Here is a 27,210-nt window from a genome sequence, read left to right as displayed (position 1 = left end):
CTTTTGCGGGACACTGAGGTACTAATAGAAGGTAAGGTAAAATGACAGACCGTGTTGTTATTGGAAGTTGGCCTGCAACAGTCAGGTAAGAGACATTTTAATTCCCATGTCGTTGATCTTCACATTGGGAAGGAATGCCTTCTGATCCAGGCCAAATTTGACATACCCACTACTAATACCTACTGTATTAGCTAGGGTAATGCCTCCTGCCTAAGAGATAAGTTCCCAGTTCTCAGTGACTTCACATACTGCACATTTATAGCTCACATATGTAAAGTCCAAAACGTGTTCTGGTCAAAGAGGGCTTTCCCCCATGCAGGCATCCAGGGGACTGGGTCCCTTCCTTCCTGTGGCTCACCATCTTCAACACACAGTTTCCAAGGTCTTTGTGCCCTGGCAGAAGTAGAAAAGGCACGAAAAACCACTATGGGGGATTCTTATGGGTCGGTCTTAGAAGTGGCATGCGCCAATCCTGCTCAGATTCCATGACTTAGAACCTGGTCACCTGGACTCACAGCTGCAAGCAAGGGTCCAGGAGGAAGGAGCGGTCCAGCTGGTGGTGAGCTAGCTCATCTCTACAACACCCACCAAGGCTCCAAAGACACCTCTCAGCTTAGCTTTCACTGGTGGATTGGATGCTGTTCTCATTTGATCTATAGATCCTAGCATTTTGGAGTTTGATGAAAGAAGGGCAGGAGAGTATCAAGAATCAAAGGTCTTAGCTGGGCTTGGTGGCTCATGCCTGTAATTCCAGCACTTTGGGAGGCCAAGGAGGGTGGATCACTTGAGGTCAGGAGTTTGAGACCAGCCTGGCCAACATGGTGAAACCCCGTCTCTACTAAAAATACAAAAAAAAAAAAAAATTAGCCGGGCCTGGTGGGAGGCACCTGTAATCCCAGCTACTTGGGAGGCTGAGGCAGGAGAATCGCTTGAACCCAGGAGGTGGAGGTTGTAGTAAGCCAAGATTGCACCACTGCACTCTAGCTCTGGCAACAGAGCAAGACTCTGTCTCAAAAAGAAAAAAAAAAAAAAAAGAATAAAAAGAATCAAAGGTCTAGACCAGAGACTACATCCCTGATGTGGTATGCAAGACAGTAGTGCTTGTGTGCCTGTGGCCCCATCTACTTTATGTAGGAGCAATATGGGTATGCTTATTTAGGGCACCACCCACTCTGTATAGGAATTGTTGGAACACAGGGTCTGACTGTTCTTCCTGGGTAGGGCGATGTATGGTAGGCCCTGAGAGCTAAGACCAGGGAGCTGGTGCCCAACCTTCTCTGGGGTGTTGAAGAATATTTCACAGGTGCAGAGTGGTGGGGGAGGAGTGTACCTGTGGTGAGAGTCTGGGCAAGACAGTATAGGAGATAAAAATGGGGAACTTGGCAAGGCTGAGCTTTGGTGGGCTTCCTGCAGTCAAATGAGATTTGGAAAGAATGAGAGAAGCCTAGATGACTTTAAAAAACAAGGTAAAAAATATTTCATTGAACCAATAAAAAACAGCAAATGTCTTTCATTGACCTAATGATTTATTTTGTTTATTGTATTTTAACTCAAAAGTATTTCAGAAAGTTAGCAAGATTATTAATTAGACCACAGATTCTATTCCCTGGCCTTGGGCAGCTCCCACTTATAGGAGGTGGTGATGGTGGTAGTGGTGGTAGGGTCTTTTTTATTTGTTTGTTTGCATTTTATTATTGTTTTTGTGGTAAAATTTACATAACATAAAATTTATCATTTTAACCTTTTTTTTGTTTGTTTGTTTTGAGGCAGGCTCTTGTTCTAGTCACCCAGGCTGGAGTGCAGTGGCATGATCATGGCTTACAGCAGCCTCGACCTCCTGGGCCCAAGCAATCCTCCCACCTCAGCTCCCCAAGTACCACACGTGGGACCACAGATGCAACCCACCATACCCAGCTAATTTTTCTTTGTTTTTTGTACAGACAGAGTCTCACTGTGTTGCCCAGGCTGGTCTTGAACTCTTGGACTCAAGCAATCCTCCCACCTTGGCCTCCCAAAAAGCAGGAATTACAGGCATGAACCACTGTGCCTGGCCCATTTTAACTATTTTTAATTGTAAGATTTAATGATATTAAGTACATTCATGTTGTTATGCAACCATCACTACCATCCTTCACAGAATAAACTGAAAGTTGGCACCTATTTTTTTTGAGACAGAGTCTTGCTCTGTCACCCAGGCTGGAGTGCGGTGGCACAATCTTGGCTGACTGCAACCTCCACCTCCCAGGTTCAAGCGATTCTCTTGCCTCAGCCTCCTCAGTAGCTGGAATTACAGACACACGCCACCACACCCAGCTAGTTTTTGTATTTTTGGTAGAGATGGGGTTTCACCTTGTTGGTCAGGCTGGTCTCAAACTCCTGACCTCGAGTCTGCCCCTATTTAATAATAACTCTCCATTCCCCACTTCCCCCAGGCCCTGGTAACCACCATTCTACTTTCTGTCTCTATGAATTTGCTTATTGTGGGCACCTCTCACTGTTAGTTTTGAGATAGGCTGGCCTCCTAGAAATTGGGATTCAGAGTTCACAGTTTTCCTGGGCACCCAATGTGGGATCAAGATGATTCAGGTCACATGCAGAAGTGTCTGCAAAGTTTTTGGTGTTAAGATGAGCTCTACGTGTGGGGTAAGATGTACGTTACGTTGTCAACAAGGTACACAGGTTTTCTTCTTGGGGACTTCACCAGCAGGGGATCCTGCAGGCACAGCTGAGATTTGGGTTGGAGGCAATGCCTTCCGCATTCTGCTCTGGAATGTGGGTGGGAGAGCATGGGCTTTGGAAGACACCTGCTGCACTGGACGCAAGGGCCATGTAGTCCCTCGGGAGTGGAGCTGCTGGAAGGAACACAGCCTTGGGGGACTTGGCCCTGACCTGTTAACACTTAAGCTAATTCCTTAAATTAGTACAATGTCAGGGTTTCATGCAGGATGACCCTTTCTGTTTTGGAGAAAGATCACATTGCTAGTGCTGTGTAGCCACACAGGGCCCAGGTGCTGAGTTCCACCAGGCCCTGAGCACTTGTTAGGCCTGGAGAAGATAAGATACAGGAAGCCCACCTCCCGTTGTTGAGATGGACAGTCAGGGAAAGAAGACTCCTGGCCTTGGAATGTGTATGTAAGAGGGGTTGTAAAAGTCATGCACATTCCTGGTAGAAACTTTGGGAAATACAGAAAAGTATAGAGTAAAAGTATACTAACAGCTATCTGAAATGCGATCCTACACACACATCACCACTGTTCACATCTGGCTTATTTCTCTTCTCCTATAGACACTAGACATTATTTTGTGGAGTTGAAATTGTATTGACTTCCTGGATCCATATCCTGCTCTTTTCACTCTGCATTATGGCATAAGCATTTTCCCATGGATTAAATGTCTTTATAAATATTATTTTTAAAGGACTGCCTGATACTTGTTTGGTTGTACCATGACTTATAAGACCATGCCTTATTTGATACTTGTAGACTCTCCAAGCCCAGAATAACTTGAGAGACAATAGAAGTTAACTGATTTAATTTACATAGCAGCTTCAGAAAAGGAAGACCATAGTATTTGTGTATATATGGCTCACATGGACTGGGGCTAAGAGCATGGATTTCAAAGTGAAATGGCCTGGGCTCATTTCATAGCACCCCTACTAGCTACCTGCATGATACGGAGGCATTTACTCACCTCTGTAAAGCTGTCTTCTATCAAACAAGGGTGGTAAAATGAGACAGGATAATAAAGGCCTGGTACACTGTGAGTGCCAGCTGTCAGTGTCCTCACGTGGGCGGTGTATGGGGTGGGCTGGGCTTGAACCCAGGTCTCCTCATGCCTAGGCCAGAGTTATTTCCACCTCGAAGGCTTCCCTTGTTCTAGAAGGTCCTTGAAGAGATACCTAGTGGTACAGATGAAGATATGGAGTGCTGGCTAGAAATCCTTGTGGAAAATTTTAAATATATATATATGTATATGATATATTTGCGCACACACCACACATACATGTACATATACATACACACATGTACATATACACATACATGTACATACACATGCTACATATACACATGTATTTGCACACACATGAATACACATACTTATGTGCTCACATATACCCATATATACACAAACACACATATATACACACACATGCACACATATACACATACATGTACACATGTACACCCCTGCAAACATACACACATACACATACACATATACACACATTCATACATATATACACATGCACACATATGTACATACATACACATGCACACATATATACATACATGAAATAATCACACATGGCAAACATAGTTGCGTTACAGAAAAGGGAGATAGCCAAGTTCTGCAATTACTTCTCGCTCTCTTTTTAAGGCCTTTGCTTTTTACAGAATAAAAATGAAAAAAGAAAGAAAAAAGTCATACCTCCCCCACGTCCATATAGACGTGTTGCGGGGATTCCTTAGGTTAACACTGGTGAGAGTGCCTGGCTGGTACTGGGCCCTGATGACGTTGGCTTCCTTCTGCCATTCCAAGCACTGTGACTGGTCAGCATACAGGTGTTTCTTGATGCCAGGAGGGGAGGCCTGGAGGGTGGGTGCTGCCTCATTGGGACCTCCCGGGGCTTGGTACTGTTGAGTGGCTATAAGAAGCAATGGATGAGGTGAGGAAGGGGGAATGTATGAGGCCCCTTCAAGCTAGACCAGTGGAGTCCACTAACCATTGAAAAAGAGTGGGGAAGAGGGCTGGAGCCAGAAGGGTAAGAGCCAAAGAACTTGGGTTCTCAGCGAAGAAGCGGGCATAGAAGGCCAGGGCCTGCAGTGGACCTGAGGTCTCTCCCCGGCACTCCCGCCCTGGGGCTGTGTGGCAAAAGAGGGAAGGTCTGGGCCCTTGCTACCTCCTGGAAACTTGGTTGAGCTTCATGGTGAGTCTCTTGGGTGCTCTTTCATTGGCCTTTCCTAGTAGGGGTTTCAGACACAGTGTATAAGAGGACTCTCCATGTGTGCCTTCAGTGTGCATGGAAAGGGGCTTTGGCTTCCTGGAGGTGATCTCAAGGCAACACCCAGGAGCAGTAGAGAAAGTTTTGGAGAAGAGGAACTTATCTCTCTGGGGAATGACTAAGAAGAATTATCTTACTGAAGCTCTCTTCCAGAGGAGGCAAGGATGGAGCAGGCAGCCCCAGGAGGCAGTACACACTCCTTTATTTGTGGAAGTGGCCGAGGCAAGGCTGGGGACACCTGGATGGAAGGAGATTACCAAGAAGACAAGGTGGCCCTGTCAGTCCCTTCCCAACCCTGGAAGTGCCCCTTGTGGTGAAATTGGGTGCCTAGTGCCCTGGTAGGTGGAAAGCCGGCCCTACCTGTGCCAGGTGGGAAGATGGAGTCTGTAGGCCCCACCTGGAAGCCAGGTGTTCCTGCCAATGGTGGGCTCTGTGGGGATGCACCAGGTGTGGAAGGCATCTCTCACTGCTGAGCCCCTAGCTGGCTCCTGCCTCATCTCAGGTGTTGGATTCAGATGGCCATAACTGAGCATCTTCTGTGTGCGAGAGTTAGAGCTGGAGCTTTTAGTTTCCTGAGCGAGTGTGGGGTGAATACCCCACTTCATTGCCAAGGAACCTGGGCCTTGCTCCAGGGCTCCTTAGTGACGTAGAGCTGGGAGAGGGTAAGTTTGAACAGGGCTGCTTGGCAGTATACATGGCAAGAGGGTTTTGTTTTTGGATTGCATTGACCTTGAAACAGATTTTGTCTGTGAGCCTCAAGGGTGGGTTGAAAAATGAGCTTTTCTGCTGGGCCAAACTGCTGCTTTGTGGGAAGGTTCTGCCTAGTGTCCACCCCCATCTCTCCTTAAGTTTGTGTAAACTCCATCATTTATCAAAAGCCTGGTTGCACTGTCTGATATGCCATTTGGGAGAAGAGGCTCAGGGAAGGCAGGAGGCATCGGAGTCCTAAATTTGAGGGCACCTGCAGATCGGGATGGGGAGGCTCCTCCTCTCATTTGGAGAGGTGCTCAGGGACTCTGCATAAACCTTGAGCTTGACTCTCAGATTTTGTGGGCTTAGCCCATTACCAATGCTGTTGCCTGCAATCCGGGGCCCTAAATTTTAATTTTTAGCAGCTAGAGGCAGGAAAAGGAAATTGCTTTGTGACTCATGAAGTCACATAGGCAGGGGAGCAGAAGAACCACAAATAAGAGACTCCACTTGGCAAAAACCAAATTGCTTCAAGGCTATTCTTGGAAACTTAAAGCATCACATCTTGTTTCTTCCCAGAAAATGCAGAAGCCCTCATATTTCTGGCTAGTTGGTTTTATTTCTATTGCATATCAAGCCTCAAAAAGGCAATAGCTGGGTGGTGGTTAACAAGGAAAACTTTAATAAGAGCTAGTTACCAGGATCCTCTTATTAAAAAAAAATCCTGACTACCTTCTTTTGGGGTGAGGAGAAGGATAGCCACCAAAGGTTTTGCACACCAGTTCTCTGGAAGAAAGGTTTGAAGCTCAGACTCACTGAGTCCTTCTAAGTGCTAGGTCAGCCCTTCCCAGTTCATTCCCAACACTATCCTGAATTCTGTATGTTTTCAGCTCATTACCAAAACTACTTTCTATGAGGTTCCCTAGTTATACATGGGAAACTAAAACCCAGAAGATAAATGAGTTGTCCAAGTCTACACAGAGAGGAAGTGAGTTTGACCTCAGACCTTCTAAATGGAAGGCCGTTGTCCTCTAGTTTTAAAGTGTACAGGTTGACTATACCTAAACCGAAATCTAGAATGCTCCACAATTTGAAGCTTTTTGAGTGCTGACATGACACTGTAAGGAAGTGTTCACTGGAGTCTTCTGGATTTTGGATTTTTGGGATTTGGGATGCTCAACCAAGTAAGTATGATGGATATATTCTAAAAAAAAAAAAAAAAAAAAAAAGAAAAAGAAAGAAAGAAAATAGAAATCCAAAACACTTCTGGTCCCAAGCATTTTGGATAAGGGATACTCAACCTGTATATAACTCCTTGACCCAGAAAGCTAGTCTCAGTAGTCTTGAATGATGTTTCTTTTGCCCTTCCTTTTGATATGATGATGTTTGGGCTGTCTGAAGAATCGTAATGAGTATTGGTTATCACATACATGATCTCACTGATTCCTTAGAGCCCTATGAAGTGAGGAGAACAGGCGGCCATCTGTATCCATTGGTCCCACATCACAGATACAACCAACTGCGGATTGAAAATATTCAGGAAAAAAAAAAAAACAGATTATTTCATCTGTACTAAATATGTACAGACTTTTTTCTTGTCATTATTTCCTAAACAATGCAATGTAACTATTTACATAGCACTTGTATTAGGTATTATAAGTAATCTAGAGATGATTTAAAGTATACGAGAGAATGTGTGTAAGTTATATGCAAACATGACATCATTTTATATAAGGGACTTGAGCATCTACGGATTTTGGTATCTGCATGGGATCCTGAAACCAATCTCCCATGGTTACTGAGGGAAGCCTGTATTATCCCTATTTGACACATGAGAAAACTGAGGCCAAAATGGATGAGGTAACTTGACTAGGGTCACACAACTAGCAAGTGCTTGAGAGCAGATTCACACTCAGGTTGCCCTGACTCTAAATATTATGATGTTAATCCCGTGAGGAAAGCTACCCACCATGGGTGTTAGAGCTATTTTTAAGGTCTATGACCTAACTTGGAAAGCCAGTTGTAAAGGGTGAGACGGGTGTTTAGGTCCAGGGTGGCAAGTCTGAGCCTGGTACGGGCTGCTGGGCTACATATCCAAGCTGCGCTTATCTTCTCCTGTCAAACCATCTCCCTCCACCTCCCCTTATCTCACTCTAGATAAGGGCTGGTTCCTGGAGCTCCCACGCCTATCCAGCCCTCAGCACCACCTTTAGCTCTTTTTCCACTGGAGCCCGAAGACGAAGTTGTTCATTCTTCTTCTGGGGGAGGAGGGGTGGCCATTGAGGTGCGGAGGAGACAGCTTCTTCCAGTTTGTAAATTATTGTCTGGCTTGATGGCTCTAAACTGTTCATAATTTTAGACAAGGAGGAGCTGGCAACTTGAAGAACTGGTTTACAAAACTATTTTCTAAACTGGTACATTTCCCCAGGTACAAATCTGCCTCCTGTGGTGGATGCAGCGTGCGTTACATCTACTGAGTGCCTGCCAGGACCTGGCTCTGCGGTCATCCACATTTCTTGCCCTTCACAGCTACCCTGCAAGGATGAGATTATAATTTGTCTGTTACAGTAGGGAAACTGAGAATCAGAAGTGGCTTGTGTGAGGCAATAGCTCTGAAGCCTTACAGTTTTCTCTGTCCTGCTTGCCTGTCCTCAGAAAAGACTGTAGTGTAGCAGGCAAGTTCAAATAGCCTTGTCTTTGTCGGCCAGCCACTGCAGCCTTTGTTCAATGCTGGGCACAGAAGTGGTTCCAAAGATAGATAAAGACTGAGAATGTTAATACGCTCTGCAAAGCAAATGAGTCCTGCCTTCTGTTTATGCTCTCTGGGTGGCAAGCATTTCACATGGGGAAAGCGGAGACATAGTAGGAGGTAGTGTTTATGTGAGTCATGCCCAAGTAAGCAGAGTGGACGCTCACAGAGCCCAGAGAGCATCTGTGAAGGAATCCATGCTCGTCACACCAGGCAGGGCACAGAGCCCGCTTCTCCAGTCTACTGAAGTTGTTGAGTGTCGTAGACCAGGGTCACTGGGTGAGGCCTCATGGATGACCCAGCCTGGGTAGGGTCCCTGGGTAGGGAAGCTGGCCAGGCCTGAGCAGGGAATGAGTGCTAGTCTCCCTTCAGCCAAGCATAGTGCCAGGCACCTCGGAAGCTCTCCGGGAAAGAGGGAAGTTTGGGTAGGGCCCTACAAAGTTGCTGGGATCCCGTCACCTCCAAGTCTGGGCATCCAGTGTCTGAGACCTCGCCGGCCCCAGCAGGCTCCTCCTGGCAGGTGGCGCACAGTGGGCTCCTATGCTCCTTTGCATGTGCTGTTCTTCCCCCTTCTCTTCCAGCTCCTCTCATTGCTGCCTGGACAGCCCCTTAGCTGCCTCCTCACCTCCAGCCTCCTCCTCCAGTCCACTGCTGCCCTATCATCTTCCCAAAGACTTGTCTCTTCCTGCTCCTCTGTCTCCTGCTCCTCACCACCCACTGGGGAGGCCAGTCCTCCTCCTTGGCCTGGAGGGGACACCTGCCACCACGTGCGCTGGACATCCCCACCACACCTCCCACACCTCCTCACGAATCCTGAACCTTGAACTTGCTGTCATTCCACCACTGTCCCGCTCTTTCCGCACTCACATCCCTGCGTGGGTATTTCCATGGCCTGGAATGTCCACTGCCCAGTCTTCTAGTAAAATAAATCTCATTCCTAAAATTGTAGCTTTCCTGACACTTCTCTCTTGTGGCCCCTCTGGACTCCTCGAGGCTCAGTTGGACACCACCTGCTCTGGGCTTCCATGCCCGTGGTTCATGTTCCACAAGCACTTACCTGTGGTCTTGCAATCCATCTTCCCCTGTGGGCAGGGCCTGAGCCTACGTATTCCCGGCCCCTTGAGTGGTGCCCGACTCTTGCTAATGCACCAATAATTGTTGCTGAGTGACTAAGTAAGAGATTAAGGAAGAAGATAAACAGATAAACACCATTCTCTGCTTTTGGTATTATAAAACCGTCCCACAATTCAAACTTGTCCACGATGAACACTGCCCCTCTGGGGAGTGCAGAGCTGCCGTGAGGCCTGCGCTCTGTGTGTTGCTGACCTCCCCTAACCAGGCCTCATCGGTGGAGCTCGGTGTGCTGTGCCCTCTTGCTCAGAGACCCCTCCAGCCCTCCTGACAGCTGGGTCAGCCCCAGCTCCTCCATATTTGTCTTCTTGCGCCAGCTTTGGATGCTGGAAAAACAGCTAGTGCTTTGGAAAATCAGCTCTACTTTATTTTTGTTCCTTTGAAACTTAAATGACTTTCCTAAGAAATGTCTGAGGTTAGAATGGTGCAGAAAGGACCATGGCCAAAGCCCAAGCAAGCTATTTTTGGGATGTGAATGAGCACCCATTGCATTTTCCCCTTCCATCAGCTGAAGCACTTGTTCCAAATAGCTCACAGCGGGGACTTACAAAGCACAGGCCCCCTTTGCACAGGTGGAGAAGATCCACGTGTCTCTGTCTGTCTGTGAGTCTGACTGAGGTAGGTGGTGCGCTTCCAGCTGATACCAGGAGCAGAAGTTTTGAGAAGAGACTGTTTGTCATGTTTAAAGTGGAAAGCCCTGCTCTCTGGTAACGAATGAAGAAAGGCTTTAAAGCTGGGTGTCTAAGGAGAGGTGGGCAGTCATGAAATCTAGAGAGATGTTCTCTGGAGTTTTTTCTGTCTGTGCATTAGTGTAATGTGGCTGGGTTATATTCACATCAGCCAACCAATTTCCAGCACCGAGAATGATAGACTTTCAATGGTGCTATATCTAGTGTACTTTTCTGGGTTTTTTTTTCCCTTTTCCTAGTCACTATTTGCAGAAACACTTGGCTTAGAGCAAGATTGACCAGGTACTGTTGGCATTAGCCAGGGCATAGCCTCGTGCAATCTGTGGTACTTTTCAGCCAGTGAGAGAAGCAGAGCATAGGGGAAGAGATTCCCTGCAATGCCACACTGACAGGCCAAAAGGCACAATTCTGTATCTTTTATAAATGTTTATGTTTATGTTTAGTATTGAACACTAAATAGTATGATTAATATTTGAATGTCTTAAATAAATGGCATTTTTACTTCTCAGCACCCATCCCCCACCCTACCCTCATTGTCCAAAGCTGACCTCTGCCTCCCCCTACTTTCGCAGGTGTGACGTTTCTCCAGATACTTCATGCTGTTCACCTGTGTCCTCGCCACACCCCTGCCGCACACAACTGCTGAACCATGGGGGAAAACGAGGATGAGAAGCAGGCCCAGGCGGGGCAGGTTTTTGAGAACTTTGTCCAGGCATCCACATGCAAGGGTACCCTCCAGGCCTTCAACATCCTCACACGACACCTGGACCTAGACCCTCTGGACCACAGAAACTTTTATTCCAAGCTCAAGTCCAAGGTGACCACCTGGAAAGCCAAGGCCCTGTGGTACAAATTGGATAAGCGTGGTTCCCACAAAGAGTATAAGCGAGGGAAGTCATGCACGAACACCAAGGTAAGGGGAAACCCTCCTAGTCTTACCTTTGCAGGGCATGTGGGTTGACATTTGGGAGGTTAGGAAGCTGTTGCCATTTTGGCACTCTAAGATTCTTAGGTGTGGGTATGAATGTTGCATTGTTTTCCTCCGGTAAAGGTTTCCTTTGTCTCTAGGCATCAGCTTTTCCTGGCGGGGAGGTTCCGTCCACTCATGCCCTCTCCGAGGGAGGGAAGCCAGAGGCAAAGTTGAGGGAGAGAAGCCCATGCTTGATATTACCCCCACTTCTATTATGCCTGCTGCCACTACTACTACTTCTAGTAGCTGCTATTTATTGAGCAGCTTCTAGGTACAAGGTACTTTATGTCCATGGTTTCGATGAACAGCTACAGTAGTCCTTCAGGCCATTTTAGAGACGGGGAAATTGAGAAGTCAGTTGTGCCCAAGGTCACACAACTAGAGGGCAACCTTAGTCCGTCTGATTCTAGGGCCTAAGTCCTAAATCTCAGGGAGAGGCATAGTTACAGAGTCGTGTTCCCCTGGGTGTGGACATTTTAGAAAGATCTCTGGTTTTGAATTAATTGGCTAAGAAATAGGTCTAGGTCCTTACTGCCTCTTCCTTCCTGTCTCTTTCTCTTCCTCCTGATATCCCTGCATTCTCCACCTGCCCATTGCCTTCCTCAGGATGCATTTCTCTACCTAGGACCACACTCATAGTTAAGCCTACATGAACTGATTGCATCCCCCATCATTTGGCCATAGACAGCGTCGGCGAACATAGGCTCACTATCGCAACCTTTCTCTGACATTTCTGAAATACCCACCACCAGATGGGCAGGTGGGAGTCCAGGCTTCTCAGCTGACTTCCCTGGTGGCCACTGGGGACTATCAGCCCTGAGCACTGGTGCAGGCTGTGTGTTTAGGTTAAAATCGAATGTGCTGTATTTACACCTCACAGGAGGTAGCTCAGCTAGAACCCCAGGAATTCCAGTCTGTGCCAATCCCAGGACAAGAGGATTGAACTCTCCATGGCAATCGGGACTGTTATGTTTTTGTTTTGGTCATGAGAAGCTGTCGAGTCCACCATGGGATATGCTGCTTTCCACTGCCCCAGGGGAGACAGCTGCCAAGCCCCTGTGAGCCTGGGGCACACTGACACTGCGGGACACAGGAAGAGCATTCCATCAGGTTGAAACAGACCAGTTGCCTCAGCCCAGAGCAGACTAGCTATCCAGGCAGTGCCTGTTCATAACCTGCCACGCTCCAGCTAGGCAGAGGAGATGAGGGAGGTAGGGAAAAGGAAGGGGGAGGAGAAGGTGAGACCAATGTCCTGGATGCCACTCCTGCCCAGTGCCTTCCTTCCTCGTTGTTGTGACTTCATGGTTCAGAGTTCACTGGGTGGCTGTTCAGAGTTAAAGGAGGGGAAGCTTTTAGCTTCCAAAGTGTCATCCGTCTTAGTAATTGTATATGGTGGCTTCTTTTTTTTAAAGCTCCCATAAAAGTCAGGTGGCCCAGTTACACTATATTCTCTCACAGAGGGTTTTCAGAGCTCTGGTTTTTATTAGGGAATGCTATTGCTCCATACACCCAACATGTTGTGGCTGCTGAAGGACCCTCTTGGTGATCTGAAGACAGATTGTCACAGGGAGTCAGCCAGTAGAGGGATGGAATGGAGGGTTGACCACCAAGAAGAGACCCTTCTTCCAAAACGTACTAGTCAGTTGCCTCGCTGGTGTGGCCAGCCTCTATTTTACAAGCTTTGGTAGCTTGAAATAGAACAGTCATCACATCTTGTGGTTGGCAGGTCACCACTGGCTTCTGAGATACAAAGGGAAAGAAAGCACCTTTTGTTAGGGATGCTGGGTAAGGTGCCTCTTGCCCAGGAATTTTTATGCCTTTCTTGTGAGGAGGAACAAAGACATTTCACATGTAAGATAACCCATCTCATAAAAAACGCCTGAATGCTGAGTAGTGGAAAATACATTTGAGAATGCATTGTAAGTATGAACTGTGACTGTGTTAGGCTACTTGAGCTATGCTTTTCAGAAACCCAGCTCAAAATAACCACAAAGAACAGGAAAATCATTGACTCATATTAACAAGAAGGTCCAGACACTTTAAGTCCCGACCTTAACTTGGATGCTTTGATGGCTTGCTCTCTGTTGGCTCCATGCTTGCCTCCTGCAAACACATTTTTCTCCATGTTTGAAACCTCTCATTCACATCTTTATAGCTCCATTCCAAAAGGCTGGAATCTGTCTCTTTCAGGTCAATATTGAAAAAAACCTCAGAGAAGGATTCTGATTGGCCCACTTCTGGATTTATTATGGTCAAAGCCAGAGGAACTGGTTACTGTGATTGGCAGCCCTTTCAAGCATCACATGATTGATGCGAGGGAGAAGCAAATCCCTAAGGATGTGGGAGTGTGAGACAGATAATCAGCAGGTGTCCTTGGCTGGGCGTCGTGGCTCACGCCTGTAATCCCAGCACTTTGGGAGGCCAAGGCAGGTGGATCGCTTGAGGTCAGGAGTTCGAGATCAGCCTGGCCAACATGGTGAAACCCCATCTCTACTAAAAAATACAAAAAAATTAGCCGGGTGTGGTGGTGAGTGCCTGTAGTCCCAGCTACTCAGGAGGCTGAGGCAGGAGAATCACTTGAACCCAGGAGGCATAGGTTGCAGTGAGCTGAGATCACACCACTGCACTCCAGCCTGGGTGACAGAGTGAGACTCCATCTCAAAAAAAAAAAAGAAAGAAAGGAAAGAAAGAAAGAGAAAGAAAGAAAGAAAAGAAAGGAAAGAAAGAAAAGAAAAAGAAAGAAGGAAAGAAAGAAAGAAAAAGAAAGAAAGAGAAAGAAAGAAAGAAAGAATCACACAAAAAATGGATGTCATCTACAGTGAGTGTTGGTTTGTATTCTGGCCATGATATAGGCCCCTTGCATATCACATTCATGTGTGGGTGGTTAATGGCCAGCTCCATGAGGCTGGTGCTTGTACTCCTTGTAACGAGTCAAAACACAGAACAGGGGTCTTCACCTCTTCCAACATGAACAGACACTGTCTTGCTCACATACCATGTTCAGGCATCCTTTGGTGTCATGGTTTATGCTGAGCATTAGTCAGGGAAGAAATGCTGGGCATTTGCATACATGTGGCTGATCATTAATGCTAAGCCAGATGACACAGGTTTGTCAGGTACCAGGCATATAGCCAAGCTCCCGGTTAGCCATAGGCAGAGCAAGAATAAACGTAATTCAGCCAGAACCCCGACCTTTGTGCTGAAGTGGATGCATCTCAGCACCACCTGGAGTGGGTCTGGGCTTAAGCATTTCACAAGCATTTATCAGCCCCTGCCATATGCTGAGCACCATGCTCCTGCCTCCATGCCACAATGTGTGTGTATACACATGTGCGTCTGACAGTGGTGAGAGACTGGGGACCAAGATCTATTTGGAGAAGAGGGAAGGGCTCTAATGGAGGTGTCAGGGGACAAGGAGAGTGGCCTGAAAGTTCTCTAGAGCAGTGGCTCAGGTGCCAGTTATAAAATCTCACTTGGGATTATTGTTTATTATTGATTATTTATGAGGGTTTTATTGGCACTGAATATTAATAATTCTTTCCCTGGGCGTGACTCTGTTTGGATAAGAATGAGGGTGAACTGAGGATCATGCCAAATGAACTCTTTCAGGATTGATACTGGCTCTGTATTAGGGTAACACCTGACTCGAATGTCACACCCAACTGAGTAGTGTTACTGAGGAAAACAACCCAGAAGAATCTGCAATATGTAATTTGGTGTGGGAAATGCTATAATCACAAAATTTTGGACTCTGGTTATTTTTATATATAAATCTTTAATGCTAGAAGGAACTTAAGCAGATGTTATATGCAATCTCTGCATTTAACAGGCCACAAACAGAGGTCCAGAAAGCTGAAGAGAGTGGCATTACTGGGATTTGGACTCTATTTACTGGTTTGCTCTTATATTCTTTTGTTTATTTGCTCATTAGCAGGTGTTTCCAGTGCCCTACACCTTACCAGGCATTTGACAGAGAGGATAGTTTGGAAGATGAATTAGATTTGGTTCTTACTTGAGCTTTCTGTAAAGACAGATATGTAATTATTTCTGTATTCACGTATTAATCATTCATCAGGTGAATAGTTATTGAGCAGCTACTGTGTGCCAGGCATTTGTCTAGGTATGTAATAGCTTTGTGGCCTTGGGCAAGTTACTTAATATCTCTGGTCCTCAGTAGCATTCTCTGTAAAATGAGGATAATAAGAGTAGCTACTTCATGGAGTTACCATGAGAGTTAAATGAGGTAACCTTTGTAAAGTGTAGAAGGCTGTCTAGCATTCTGGTAAGTGATCAGTAAATATTTAGCCCTTATTATCGTTAATATCTTAGCAGCTATGAGAGAGGTGTGTACACTGGTCTGCAGGAGGAAAGAAAAGCAAATGACTAACTGTGACGGTGTAGTCTGGGAATGCTTCCTGGAAGAGGAGGTTTGATGTGGGGCTTGGCAGATGAGTAGGAGTTTGCCATGTAGAGCTGAGGAAACAGCTAAAGGGAGTGCATATATTCTAGGGAGAGTGTATTGCTCTGTAATGGGAAAGGAGGACTGTGTGGGGTTTGGGGAAAGGGTGAAAGCCGGAGAGAACAGAGTGGATGGATGGTAGGAAAGGCTGGAGGAAAACACCTCCTGGTCCAGGCTGTGAACAGAGGATCTCGTACTCAAACAGAGGACCTGGGAAACCATTAACAATGAGCTCCTGATTCCCAATCCTGTCCAGGGTTCTTTCCACCACTCCCCACAGGATTGCTCAGTAATCACAGGTACCATTACAGACCAGGGGGTATTTGTACATTGTTGCCATAAAAACTCGCAGGAAATGACCCATGGACTCTTGTCACCAGCAGGAATCAGGCCAGCCTATGTAATGAAAACTCTTGCGTTATCTTTTTAGAAGGATGTGACTGTATTTTATGAGTATGCAGCAGGGTCACCACACACCTTTTGCTCCTGGGCCCCTCCCCTGTGTGTAGCCCAGGCCCCGGTTTGCGCTCGAGGGCCAGACGGTCCTATGGTCCCCAGCTTCCTCCGTAGATCACACAGGGAGGCAGCGAGTCAGGGTGCAAAGGTGTTAGGGGTGACACCGGTAGCAAAGGCTGCTACCCCTTGGCCTGGATAAGCTTGTCTGACATTCTCGACCTCTGAAGTCATCCATCATGGCTGCGCTGGCTCAGACACTTCAAGGGCCACTTTGCCTGATATGGGCAGTTCCAGTCATGACCGATAAAACAGAAGATGGTCTCTGGGGTGTGAAACTCTGTGCGAGTTGAAGAAAAAGCTTAGAAGAACTCTGGATTTGTCTGCTTACCTGATGGTAGACTGCTGGCCCTACAACATTGAACATGTTTCTGAGCCTGGATTGCCAGTCGGGTTGTACCAATGGTTGCATTTGTTACCACAGCTGCACATGGAATATGTGGAGTTTGCTTGAGTGTGTGCGTTGGGCATTATATGTGAGCTTGAGTAAATCCAATTCACAGCAATGTCGTATGGAGAAGAAAAAAACTTTCCTTTTTAGCTGTCTTCATAGGAAGTTGTTAATCCAGGTTTACTGAGTTCACTTTATAAATATATTTCTAAATAAAGACTTTTTTGTCTTTTTATGAAAAAACTAGGCCAGGTGGGATGGCTCACGCCTGTAACCCCAGCACTTTGGGAGGCTAAGCTGGGAGGAATGCTCAGGGCCAGTTCAAAACCAAATTGGGCGACACAGTGAGACCTGGTCTCTACAGCAAATACACACACACACACACACACACACACACACACACACACTTATGCACACATACACCACACATACACATACACTTAGTCACACATATACACACATACACCACACACATATATACACAAATACATATACACCACACACATACATACACACACGCCACACACCATACACACATACATACACACATCACACATACATATATACAAATACATATATACACAAATACACACATACACACACATACTACACACACCACAAACCATACACACATACACACCCCACACACACCATATACACACATACACATACCACACACACACATACATACACACATATACACACATATACATGCATAGATACCACACACACATAACACCACACACACACTACACACATATCAATTTCTTTGTATAGACACATATATTTCTTTAAACGTGTATATATAAATATATATTTCTGCCCCTATACTTATCTGTATATTTCCATATATATTTCTTTATATATATATTTTTTCTTTATAAGGAAAAGAAAAGGTTTCTTTGAAAAAAATGCCTGCTCATGATAAAGAATAACTCAAGTAGGGGAAGCAAATATAGGGTGAGACTGGGCGAATGGGACCAACACAGTGAGAAAACAATGTGTTTTCATTACCTGAGGCTGGTGCACCCCACCATGCCTGTGGTCCCAGCTATGTGGGAGGCTGAGGTGGGAGGATCGCTTGAGCCCAGGAGGTCAAAGTGGCAATGAGCTACGATTGCACCATAGCACTCTAGCCTGGGCAACAGAGTAAGATCCTGTCTCAAAAAAAAAAAAAAAAGAAAGAAAGAAAGAACAGAAAAGAGAGAGAGAGAAAAAAAAGACAAGACAGTATGGATTTGAGCCTAAGCCAAGCTAATTAAAAAAAAAAAAAAAAAAAAACGAAAGAAAATTTAGTGTGGAAGAAGTTTCTTTTCTCCGTTCCCCATTTTCCTTCCTAGAGGAAAGTACTCTCCCATTTCTTGTGTGACCTTCCTGAAAATCTCTGCATGTTTGTGGATGTGTGTTATGGATGCATGCACTGCCCCCTTTATTTTCTTAATGGAAAAAAAAATCTACACACATTTTTTCTACACTGGTTCTGAACTTTTTTCACTGAAAAATATATCTTTGAGATTGCTTTATCTCAGTAGGTGTGGATCTAACTCTTTTATTCATGTCTTTTATGGTTTCTCATTTTATGGCTATAGCACAATAGCACCATTTCTTTTATTTATTTTTTTTTTTGAGATGGAATCTTGCTCTGTCACCCAGGCTGGAGTGCAGTGGCACGATCTCAGCTCACTGCAACCTTTGCCTCTCGGGTTCAAGTGATTCTCGTGCCTCAGCCTCCCAAGTAGCTGGGACTACAGGCGTGCGCCACCATGCCTGGCTAACTTTTGTATTTTTAGTAGAAATGGAGTTTCACCATGTTGGCCAGGCTGGTCTCAAACTCCTGACCTCGTGATCTGCCTTCCTCGGCCTCCCAAAGTGCTGGAATTACAGGCATGAGCCACTGCACCCAGTCTATAGCACAATTTCTTTAGCTTAGCTTATTTCCAGTCTATTGCCATTTTAGACAGTGCTGCAGTGCATTTCCTTAACCATACTTGTTTGTATACGTGTGAAATTGTGAGACAAAGGGTCTGTGTGCTACATTTAAAAATTATACGCATTGTCAGATTCTCCTCCCTGGAGTGGATACTCCCGCCAGTAGTGCAGGGGAGCACCAGGAAGAGTCCTTCTTTAAAAAGAGAGCGCAGTAAGACGTTGCCTACTTAGATTTCCTGGGCTTTGCTGAGTGGGCGTTGATAGACACCCTCTGAGTCCTGCAACCTGGACTAGGTGACCTTGAACGGGGCCACTGGGTGAAGAGCAGTCCAGCAGAGATGTGGCAGGGCTTACTGCCATCCTTGTAACAGCAACAGTTTTATTACCACCACCAAACATTTGCGTGGTGCTTTACAGCTCACAACACAGTTCCGTATACATCATTTCATTAAGAGGTTTGCTTTGTCAGTCCCCATTGCTCACTCCTATAACCCCAGCACTTTGGGAGGCCTAGATTGGCGGGTCCCTTGAGCCCAGGAATTCAAGACCAGCCTGGGCAATATGGCAATACCCCGTCTATACAAAAAATACAAAAATTAGCTGGGTGTGATGGTGCATGCCTATAGTCTCAACTACTGGGGAGTCTGAGTGGGGAGGCTGACTTGAGCCTGGGAGGTTGAGGCAGCAATGAGCTGTGATTCTGCCACTGCGCTCCAGCCTGGGCAAAGAGCAAGACCCCATCTCAAAAAAATAAATAAATAAAAAAGTTTGCTGTATCAGTAAAAGTGAATGTTCTTTAAGAGAAGAACACATATAAGTGTATCGAATCAAATGCACTTATATTTCTCTTGAAAATTTCATCAAATAATGGGAGACTTTAGGGCCCTGGCCCACGGAGGATCTGTCCTATTAGTGCTGAACAGGGGCCTGGCCTGGCTAACTTGTTCTCTTTATGATTCAGTTCAAGCAGACATCACCTCCTCCTGGGAGCCTTCCCTGACCATCTCCCCACCACTGCCGCCTCTTATTCCATCCCCAATCTGGGTTTGGTGCCCCAGTGGGCTCCTGGATTCTCTGGTCCTATTGCTATCTTGCTGATCAGTGCCCCACATTGATGGCTTTGTCTCTTTCGACAGTGAGCTCCCTAAGGACAGGGAGCATGCCTGGTTCATCCCTGGGTCTCAAGTCCCCAGCCCAGGGCTTGGCACAGGGAAGATGCACAGGGATAGAGGAGCGAACTCTGTGGCACAATTGGCTTCTTTCTGGAGCTTTACTGTGTGAGCCCCGGTATTTCCAAGCTTTGATGGTGGGTTTGAGGAAGACAAAACCAGGCAATCCTTTCATTTCCTTATTTAAGCATCTGTCCAAGTTTGCATCTGAGTATTCCTTCCCTGCAGGGTGGGGATGGTGGCCACAGCCCTCTCTGGCCCTTGACTAGCATCTGGCTGCCCGTGGAGCTTTCAAAAGAGACGGGAAGTTAGCCAATAGGCTTGTGAAGCTGAAAGACTGAGCCTCCCTTTTCTTGCAGAAAAAAGAAAACCCTCTTGCAGCTCCTGGCCCACTCAGGGTTGTACAAGGCCCTAGGGAGTCTCTGGCCAGGATTATCCAAATAAATGTGTATCTCTGGGCAGGGAAAAAGGAAACCATGAAGCAGTTTAACGCTCTCCTTCCCAGACTAAAAGGTAAACCCTGGCTTCCCTCTTCCTTGCTCACTGGTGACTCTTGTTCTGCTTCGGTTTTTTCCCACAATTAAAAATATCTATCTTGGCAATCAGTGTATTCCTTGACCAGATAATTGTCCCACTTGATGTGAATATATCTGTCTATCTCCTACTCAACAGGGTGGAGTACCAAGTTCAATTCAGCCTCCTGCCAGGTCCTGGGCAGTTCACTGAGCCTGATTCTCAAGTTGTTCTCCTGCGCTGAATTTGTAAGATTGCATTCAGCTGCAGGTAACTGAGATGCTCACCAGAGGCGAAAACAAATAGAGGCTTACATTTTTAAGATGTCAGGAGAGAGGCAGTAGCTGGAGGTTCAGTAGCTATATTCTCTGATTCTCTAGGCCAGTGCCGCCCAAAAGAAATATAATGTAAGCCCATATATAATGTTAAACTTTCTATTAGCCACATTTTAGAAATATAAAGAAGTGTCGAAATTGTAATAATATATTTTATTTAACCTAATATAGCCACACTATTTCAACATGTGGTAAATATAAAAAATGATTACTGAGATATTTTGCTTTCTGTATATTACATTTTTGAAATACTGTGTGTTTTACAGCTCATCTCAGTTAAGTCTAGCCACACGTCAAGTGCTTACTAGCCACATGTGGCTAGTGGCTGTCAAATTGAACAGTGCAGCTTTTCCTCATGCTTGTCACCTTGTAGTCACAAGGTGGCTGCTGCAGCTCCAGCCATCATATTTGCTTTCAAAGCAGCAAGAAGGTAGAAGGGGTTGCTCTAGCTACATACATCTCTTTATCATGTAGGCAAAAGTGTTCCCAGAAACTCTGCTAAAATGTAAGCTCCATGGGCACAGCAATTTTTGCCTATATGTTCTCGGCTGATTCCCCAGCACCTAGGAAAATGCCCAACACATAACAGGTATTTGTCTCAGATTGAGTTCTTCAAATGCAGATGCTTAGTAGGTGTTTGGAGTGCAGGGTGTTCATTAGCAGTCAACACCTGTGAAAGCAATGGGGAAGACAATGATTGAGCTGAGGAAGAAGTCAAATTGTGTACAAGAGAATCAAATGTCTGCAGGTTCAAGCAATTAGGTCTCTTCCTACTTGGCCTTTCAGTAAATGAGTTTTGCAAGAAACAAGGTGGGAGACATCATGGTTCTCAGCTGATATTAGTGTTGTAGGACTTTCTCCTTAGTTCAGGTAAAAGCCGGGTTCTTGTCACATGGCCATGAAAGATTAGGCTCAAAGACACTTTGAAGGGTAAGAAAAATGGAATGTATTGGGCGAAAAGGGGGAAAAAAAAAAAAAGTGAGAGAGGCTCCTATTAACAGGCCCCCATCTCACACATTGAATCCCAGGTACCACCCAGAACAGGAGAGGTCAGTCTCCTCCCCCTGCTAATGGTGCAAACTTCTCGAGGCCCCACCCCATCCTCCCAGTAGACAGGCAGGTCAGAGGTTCTCTGGAGACCTCTTTATACTTGGCTGTCTCCTTAGGATGGTCAGCCATAAGCTACCAGCTCTCCATGTAACATGTACTAACATATATCCCGATACAAATATTGAAATATATAACATACATAGTTACAGAAATATATACTTAAGAGAAGTTGTAGATATAGTAGATACATATATTTTATGTATTATATATATAATTGTATTACATTAAAAAGTTACTCATTTCAAACTTCTATGCAGCTTCTTAGAAAGATAAACCGAGTCTATTATAATTTCAGAGGCTGCTCAGAGCCTTTGGCTGTATGTGACAGATTTCACTGCAACCTGGCGTATTCTACACCTCCTGCTATCGGTCTTACAGTCTTAAGAGATGTAAATACAGGGTAGTAAGATATACCAAAGGCTGGCCTATGGGAAATCTGCAGTGGAAAGATTTTATTCTCAGGACCCTTTCTGCAGGGGACAGCTGTCAAAATCTGAGGAACATATAGGGGGAGATTTTTTTTTTTAAGTTCAAATCTATAAGACTTAAGTCCAGGGGAAGTTTCATGTCCCCTTCCAGCCAAGGAGAATATGCTCATGTTTACTTGCAGCTGCCTGTTGCTCCTCTCTAGCTTTAAGAGAATGAGCTCTTGCATTTACTCTTTGCCCCTGGCATTCCCAATGTGTCTTTTTAAATTGTGGTAAAATATGTTTAACAAATTTGTCATCTCAACCATTTCTAAGTGTACAATTAATTCAGCGGCATTAATTACATTCTGGATGACGTACAACCATCACCGCTTCCTGTTTTCAAAATTTTTCCTCACTCCAAATAGAAACTTTGTGACCATTATGCAAAAACTCCCTCTTCCCTTCTTCCCTCAGCCCCTGGTACCCTCTCATCTTTTTGTCTGTGTAAATTTGTTTGTAATATTTCATGTAAGTGGAATCATATTGTCTTTGTCTTTTTGTGTTTGGTTTATTTCACTTAGCATAATATTTTTGAGGTTTGTCCATATGGTAGCATGTGTCGGAATTTCATTCTTTTCTTTTTCAATCTTAATAATATATTTAACCAAATATATCCAAATTATTATTATTTCAGCATGTAATCACTGTGAAATTATTTGAAGCTATTTTACATTTTTTTGTACTAAGTTTTTGAAATCTGGTGTGTGTTTTATAGAGCATCTCAATTCAGATGCTAAATTTTAATCAGAAATACTTAATCTGTATTTAAATTTTATAAAACTTACAATTGAAAAAAGTAGATTTACATATCCAAGTTATTCCAGTCATAATTAAAACTTTTCCAGTAACTGAATTGAGTTTGAGGTTTTTTTCAAGCAAAATGTGGTAAAATATACGTAACATAAAATTTTAACCATTTTAAAATGTATAATTTGGTATCATGAAGTACATTTACTTTGTGGTACACCCATTACTATCATTCATCTCCAGAAGGTTTTCCATCTTGCAAAAATGAAACTCTGTACCCATAATCAGTCACTCCCCTCTCCTCCCCACCCCCAGCCCCTGCCTACCACCAGTCTACTTTCTGTCTCTAGAGTTTAACTATTAGCTACCTCGTTTAAGTGGAATTATACAGTATTTGTGACTGGCTTATTCACTTGGCTTGATGTCCTCAAGGTTCATCTGTGACATATGCCAGAATTTCCTTCTTTTTAGGACTGAATAATATTCTATCCTACGTATGTACCACATATGTTTACCCCTTCATCCAGTGAGGAACCCTTGTTTTTTTTTCTGCTTTTTGGCTAAGATGAATAGTGTTGTGATGAACACTGACGTGCAAGTATCAGTTTGAGTCTTTGTTTTCAGTTATTTTAGGTATGTACTAGGAGTGGAATTGCTGAGTCATATGGTAATTCAACTTTCTGAGGAACCACCAAACTGTTTCCATTTACCCTTGTATTTTAAATTGCCATCCCTGAGTTAAACTTTTCACAATTATTAATTCATTCAAAAAATCCTTTTCAGCCAGGCGTGGTGGCTCACTCCTGTAGTCCCAGCACTTTGGGAGGCCAAGGTGAGTAGATCTCTTTAGCTCAGGAGATTGAGACCAGCCTGGACAACATGGCAAAATGCCATTTCTACAAAATATACAAAAAAGTAGTCTGGTGTGGTGGAATGCACCTGTAGTCCCAGCTACTTGGGAGGCTGAGATGGGAGGATCTTTGAGCCTGGGAGGTCGAGGCTGTAGCAAGATGAGATCACACATCTGCATTCCAGCCTGGGCAACAGAGTAAGACTCTGCTTAAAAAAACAAAAATCATTTTAAGTGCCTGCTACATGCCAGGCGCTAGGGACATAGCAGTAAAGAAAACAGACAAACTGAGCACGATGGCCCACGCCTCTAATCCCAGCACTTTGGGAAGCTGAGGCATGCAAATTACCTGAGGTCAGAAGCTCGAGACCAGCCTGGCCAACATGGTGAAACCCTGTCTCTACTAAAAATACAAAAATTAGCCAAGCGTGGTGGTGGGTGCCTGTAATCCCAGCTACTCAGGAGGCTAAGGCAGGAAAACTGCTTGAACCTAGGAGGTAGAGGTTGCAGTGAGCCAAGATCACACCACTCCACTCCAGCCCAGGCTACAGAGTGAGACTCTGGGTCAAAAACAAAAAAAAGAAAACAGACAAAATCCTTGTCCTCTTGGAGTCTATGTTCTTATCAGTGAGAGAGAGAGGGAGAGAGACAACAAATGTGTGGGAAGTGTGTGTGTGTGTGTGTGTGTGTGTGTATGTATGTCAGGTGTATGTATATCCTAGGTAGAAGATATAGCAGGGCAGAGAGAGGAGGGTGGGTTGCTGTTTGATATAGGATGCCCTGGGAAGGCTTCTAGAAGATGGTGACATTTGAGCAGAGACCTAAAGGAGCAAGGTGATGAGTGTGCAGTTCTTAGAGGGCAGTGAATGCTAGGCAAAGGAGCAGCAGGTACAGAGGTGCTGACAAGCAAGTGTGCTCAGGATGTTGTGGAAACAGCAAGGAGACCTATGTAGCTGGAAGGAGCCAGGCTGAGGGTGGTAAGAGATAGGCCAGAGAGAGAGAGTGGGGTTGGGCCTTGGAACTCTTGGAAGGACTTGGGCTTTTACTCTGCATGAGATGCAAAGCCATAGGAGGCTTTTGAGTGGAAAGTGACGTGACTTCCTCAGGTAAGGAACTGTGAAATCTTGGGGATGAAAAATGTAAAGGAAGACTAGGGTCTCTCCCATCTGTGAGTCACAACCATCTCAGGCCTAAGGAATTTATTGCATCCTGTGCTCATCATGTCTTAGAGGAGCTGCTCACTCTCCCACCACAAACCAGCAGATCAGGGACAGGCTGAAACCAGCCTCACTGCCAAGGTTAGCGCAGACCTGGCCGTTCCGATTTAAAGTCTTTTTGGAAGAAAAAGCCTTCCCGAGTACCCATGGCACTTAACACTACCCATGACTTATTGTGTGATCTTGTATCTTGGAGCTTCTGATTCTTCACCTATGAAATGAGAGTAATAATAATCATAGTTGTTATCTCATAGGTCTGGGGTAAATGCTATATGAGAAAACACGTGTAAAACATATAAAGTGCCCAGCAACTGTTAATCACCTCCTTCTACTTCTTGAAACTATCCCCTTGCCTTTTGTGACACAACTTTTTTAACATAAAATTGACCATTTTAACCATCTTTAAGTGCATAGTTCAGTGGCAATACATTTTTGTGCAGCCATCACCAACATTCATCCCCAGAACTTTTCTCATCTTGTAAAACTGAAACTCTACCCATTCAACAATAGCTGACAATTCTCCCCTCCCCTCAGCCCTTGGCAACCACCATTCTGCTTTCTGTCTCTATGAATTTGATTACCTAAGTATCTCATATGAGTGGAATCATATAGTATTTGTCCCTTTGTGACTGTCTTATTTCCCTCAGCATAATGTCTTCAAGGTTCTTCCATGTTGTAATGTATGTCTGAATTTCCTTCTTTTTTATGGCTGAATAATATTCCATTGTATATATAGACCACATTTATGTATCTGGTCACTCATCAATGGACACAGGTTACTACTAACTTTTGGCTATTGTGAATAATGCCACTATGGATATACGTATCTATTTCTTCATGATCATGCTTTAATTCTTTTGGGTATGTGGTATACCCAGAAGTGAAATGGCTTGGTCAAATGGTAATTCTATTTTTACTTTTTTGAGGAACTGTCCTATTGTTTTCAAGTAGTTGTACCATTTTATATTCCTACTAGCGATGTCCAAGGGTTGAATTCTCTCCACATCCTCACCATACTTATTTTTTGTTTTTTATGGTAGGCATCCTAATGGGTGTGAGGTGGCATCTCGTTGTGGTTTTGATTGGGATTTCCCTAATGATTAGTGATGTTGAGCATCTTTTCATGTGCTTATTGTCCACTCATAAGTCTTCTTTAGAGAAATGTTTATTCCAGTCCTTTGCCCATTTTCGAATCAGGTTTTTTGTTTTGTTTTTGTTGACTTTTAAGAGTTCTCTGTATATTCTGGATAGTAACTCTTTGTCAGATATGGGATTTGGAAATATTTTCTCTCATTCTATGGGTTATCTTTCTATGGTGTTAATAGTGTTCTTTGTTGCACAAAAGTTTTAAATTTTGATGAAGTCAAATTTGTCTTTTTCCATTTGTTGCCTGTGGCTTTGGTGTCATATCCAAGAAATCCTGACCAAATTACTGTCATGAAGCTTTTGCCCTACATTTTCTTCTAGGAGTGTTTAGTTTCAGCTCTTACAATTAGGTCTTTCATCCATTTTGATTAATTTTTGCATATGGGGTGAGGTACGGGTATGGCACAACTTTTCTGATTAATTTTTAAGAGTCTTATGCTTTATTTTTCTTTTCTGTAGTACATATTTGGTGTCTGAGGTTTGTCTCCAACTCCTTTTGTTTCTGTGAGGCCTGCTTTCTCAGGAAATCTCAGCTATACTTGCCTGTCACCCTCACGAACCCTCATGAAGATGACTCTCCACATTTCTATTTCTGGCCTGTACCTCTGTCTTGAACCCCATGACCCCATTGAAGTAATCTAATATTGTGAAATATATATATTTGGTCTTCTCCTCTTGGAATCTCCAGGGTGATAAGAGTGTCCTTTGCATGCTAATGAGATGCTTGCTGGCTGGCAGCCCATAGGCAGCTTCAGGATGAAGGCTGCTGCCTGAAAGGTCAAGCCAGTTTCCAGGAGGAGAGAAGGGCTGAAGGTTAACTCGCTCATCAATGACCAATTATTTCATTAACTGTGCCTACATGATGAAGCTGCCATAAAAACCCAAAAGGACTGGGTTCAGGGATCTTACACTAGCTGAACATGCTGCAGTGACTGGAGGGGGGCGTGCTCAGAGAAGGCATGGAAGCTGCTGACAAAAAACAAAAAACAAAAAAACCCCCAACTTTTGTAAAATGTTTAAAGAGGTTTATTCTGAGCTAAATAAGAGTGACTATGGCCCGTGACACAGCCTCAGGAGGTCCTGAGAACATGTGCCCAAAGTAGTTGGGTTATAGCTTAGTTTTATACATT

The 27,210-nt window shown here is 44.6% G+C and overlaps 1 protein-coding gene across 13 annotated transcripts in view; it reads left to right on the top strand.

Annotated features, from left to right (window-relative positions):
• Nucleotides 1-27,210, top strand: part of MICAL2 (microtubule associated monooxygenase, calponin and LIM domain containing 2) — a 242,395-nt gene that overhangs the window by 40,436 nt on the left and 174,749 nt on the right. For all 13 annotated transcript variants that reach the window (XM_055282392.2, XM_063641981.1, XM_055282404.2 and 10 more), the window contains one exon: nucleotides 10,834-11,174. In XM_055282392.2, coding sequence (XP_055138367.1) covers nucleotides 10,911-11,174 — 264 coding nt within the window. In that variant the 5' untranslated portion in view covers nucleotides 10,834-10,910. The remainder of the gene's footprint in view (nucleotides 1-10,833; nucleotides 11,175-27,210) is intronic.

The sequence above is a fragment of the Symphalangus syndactylus genome, chromosome 6, assembly GCF_028878055.3.
Source record: "Symphalangus syndactylus isolate Jambi chromosome 6, NHGRI_mSymSyn1-v2.1_pri, whole genome shotgun sequence".
Classification (NCBI taxonomy): Eukaryota; Metazoa; Chordata; class Mammalia; order Primates; family Hylobatidae; genus Symphalangus; species Symphalangus syndactylus.
Note: the sequence above shows the minus strand (reverse complement) of the source record. Positions and strands in the feature narration are given on the sequence as shown.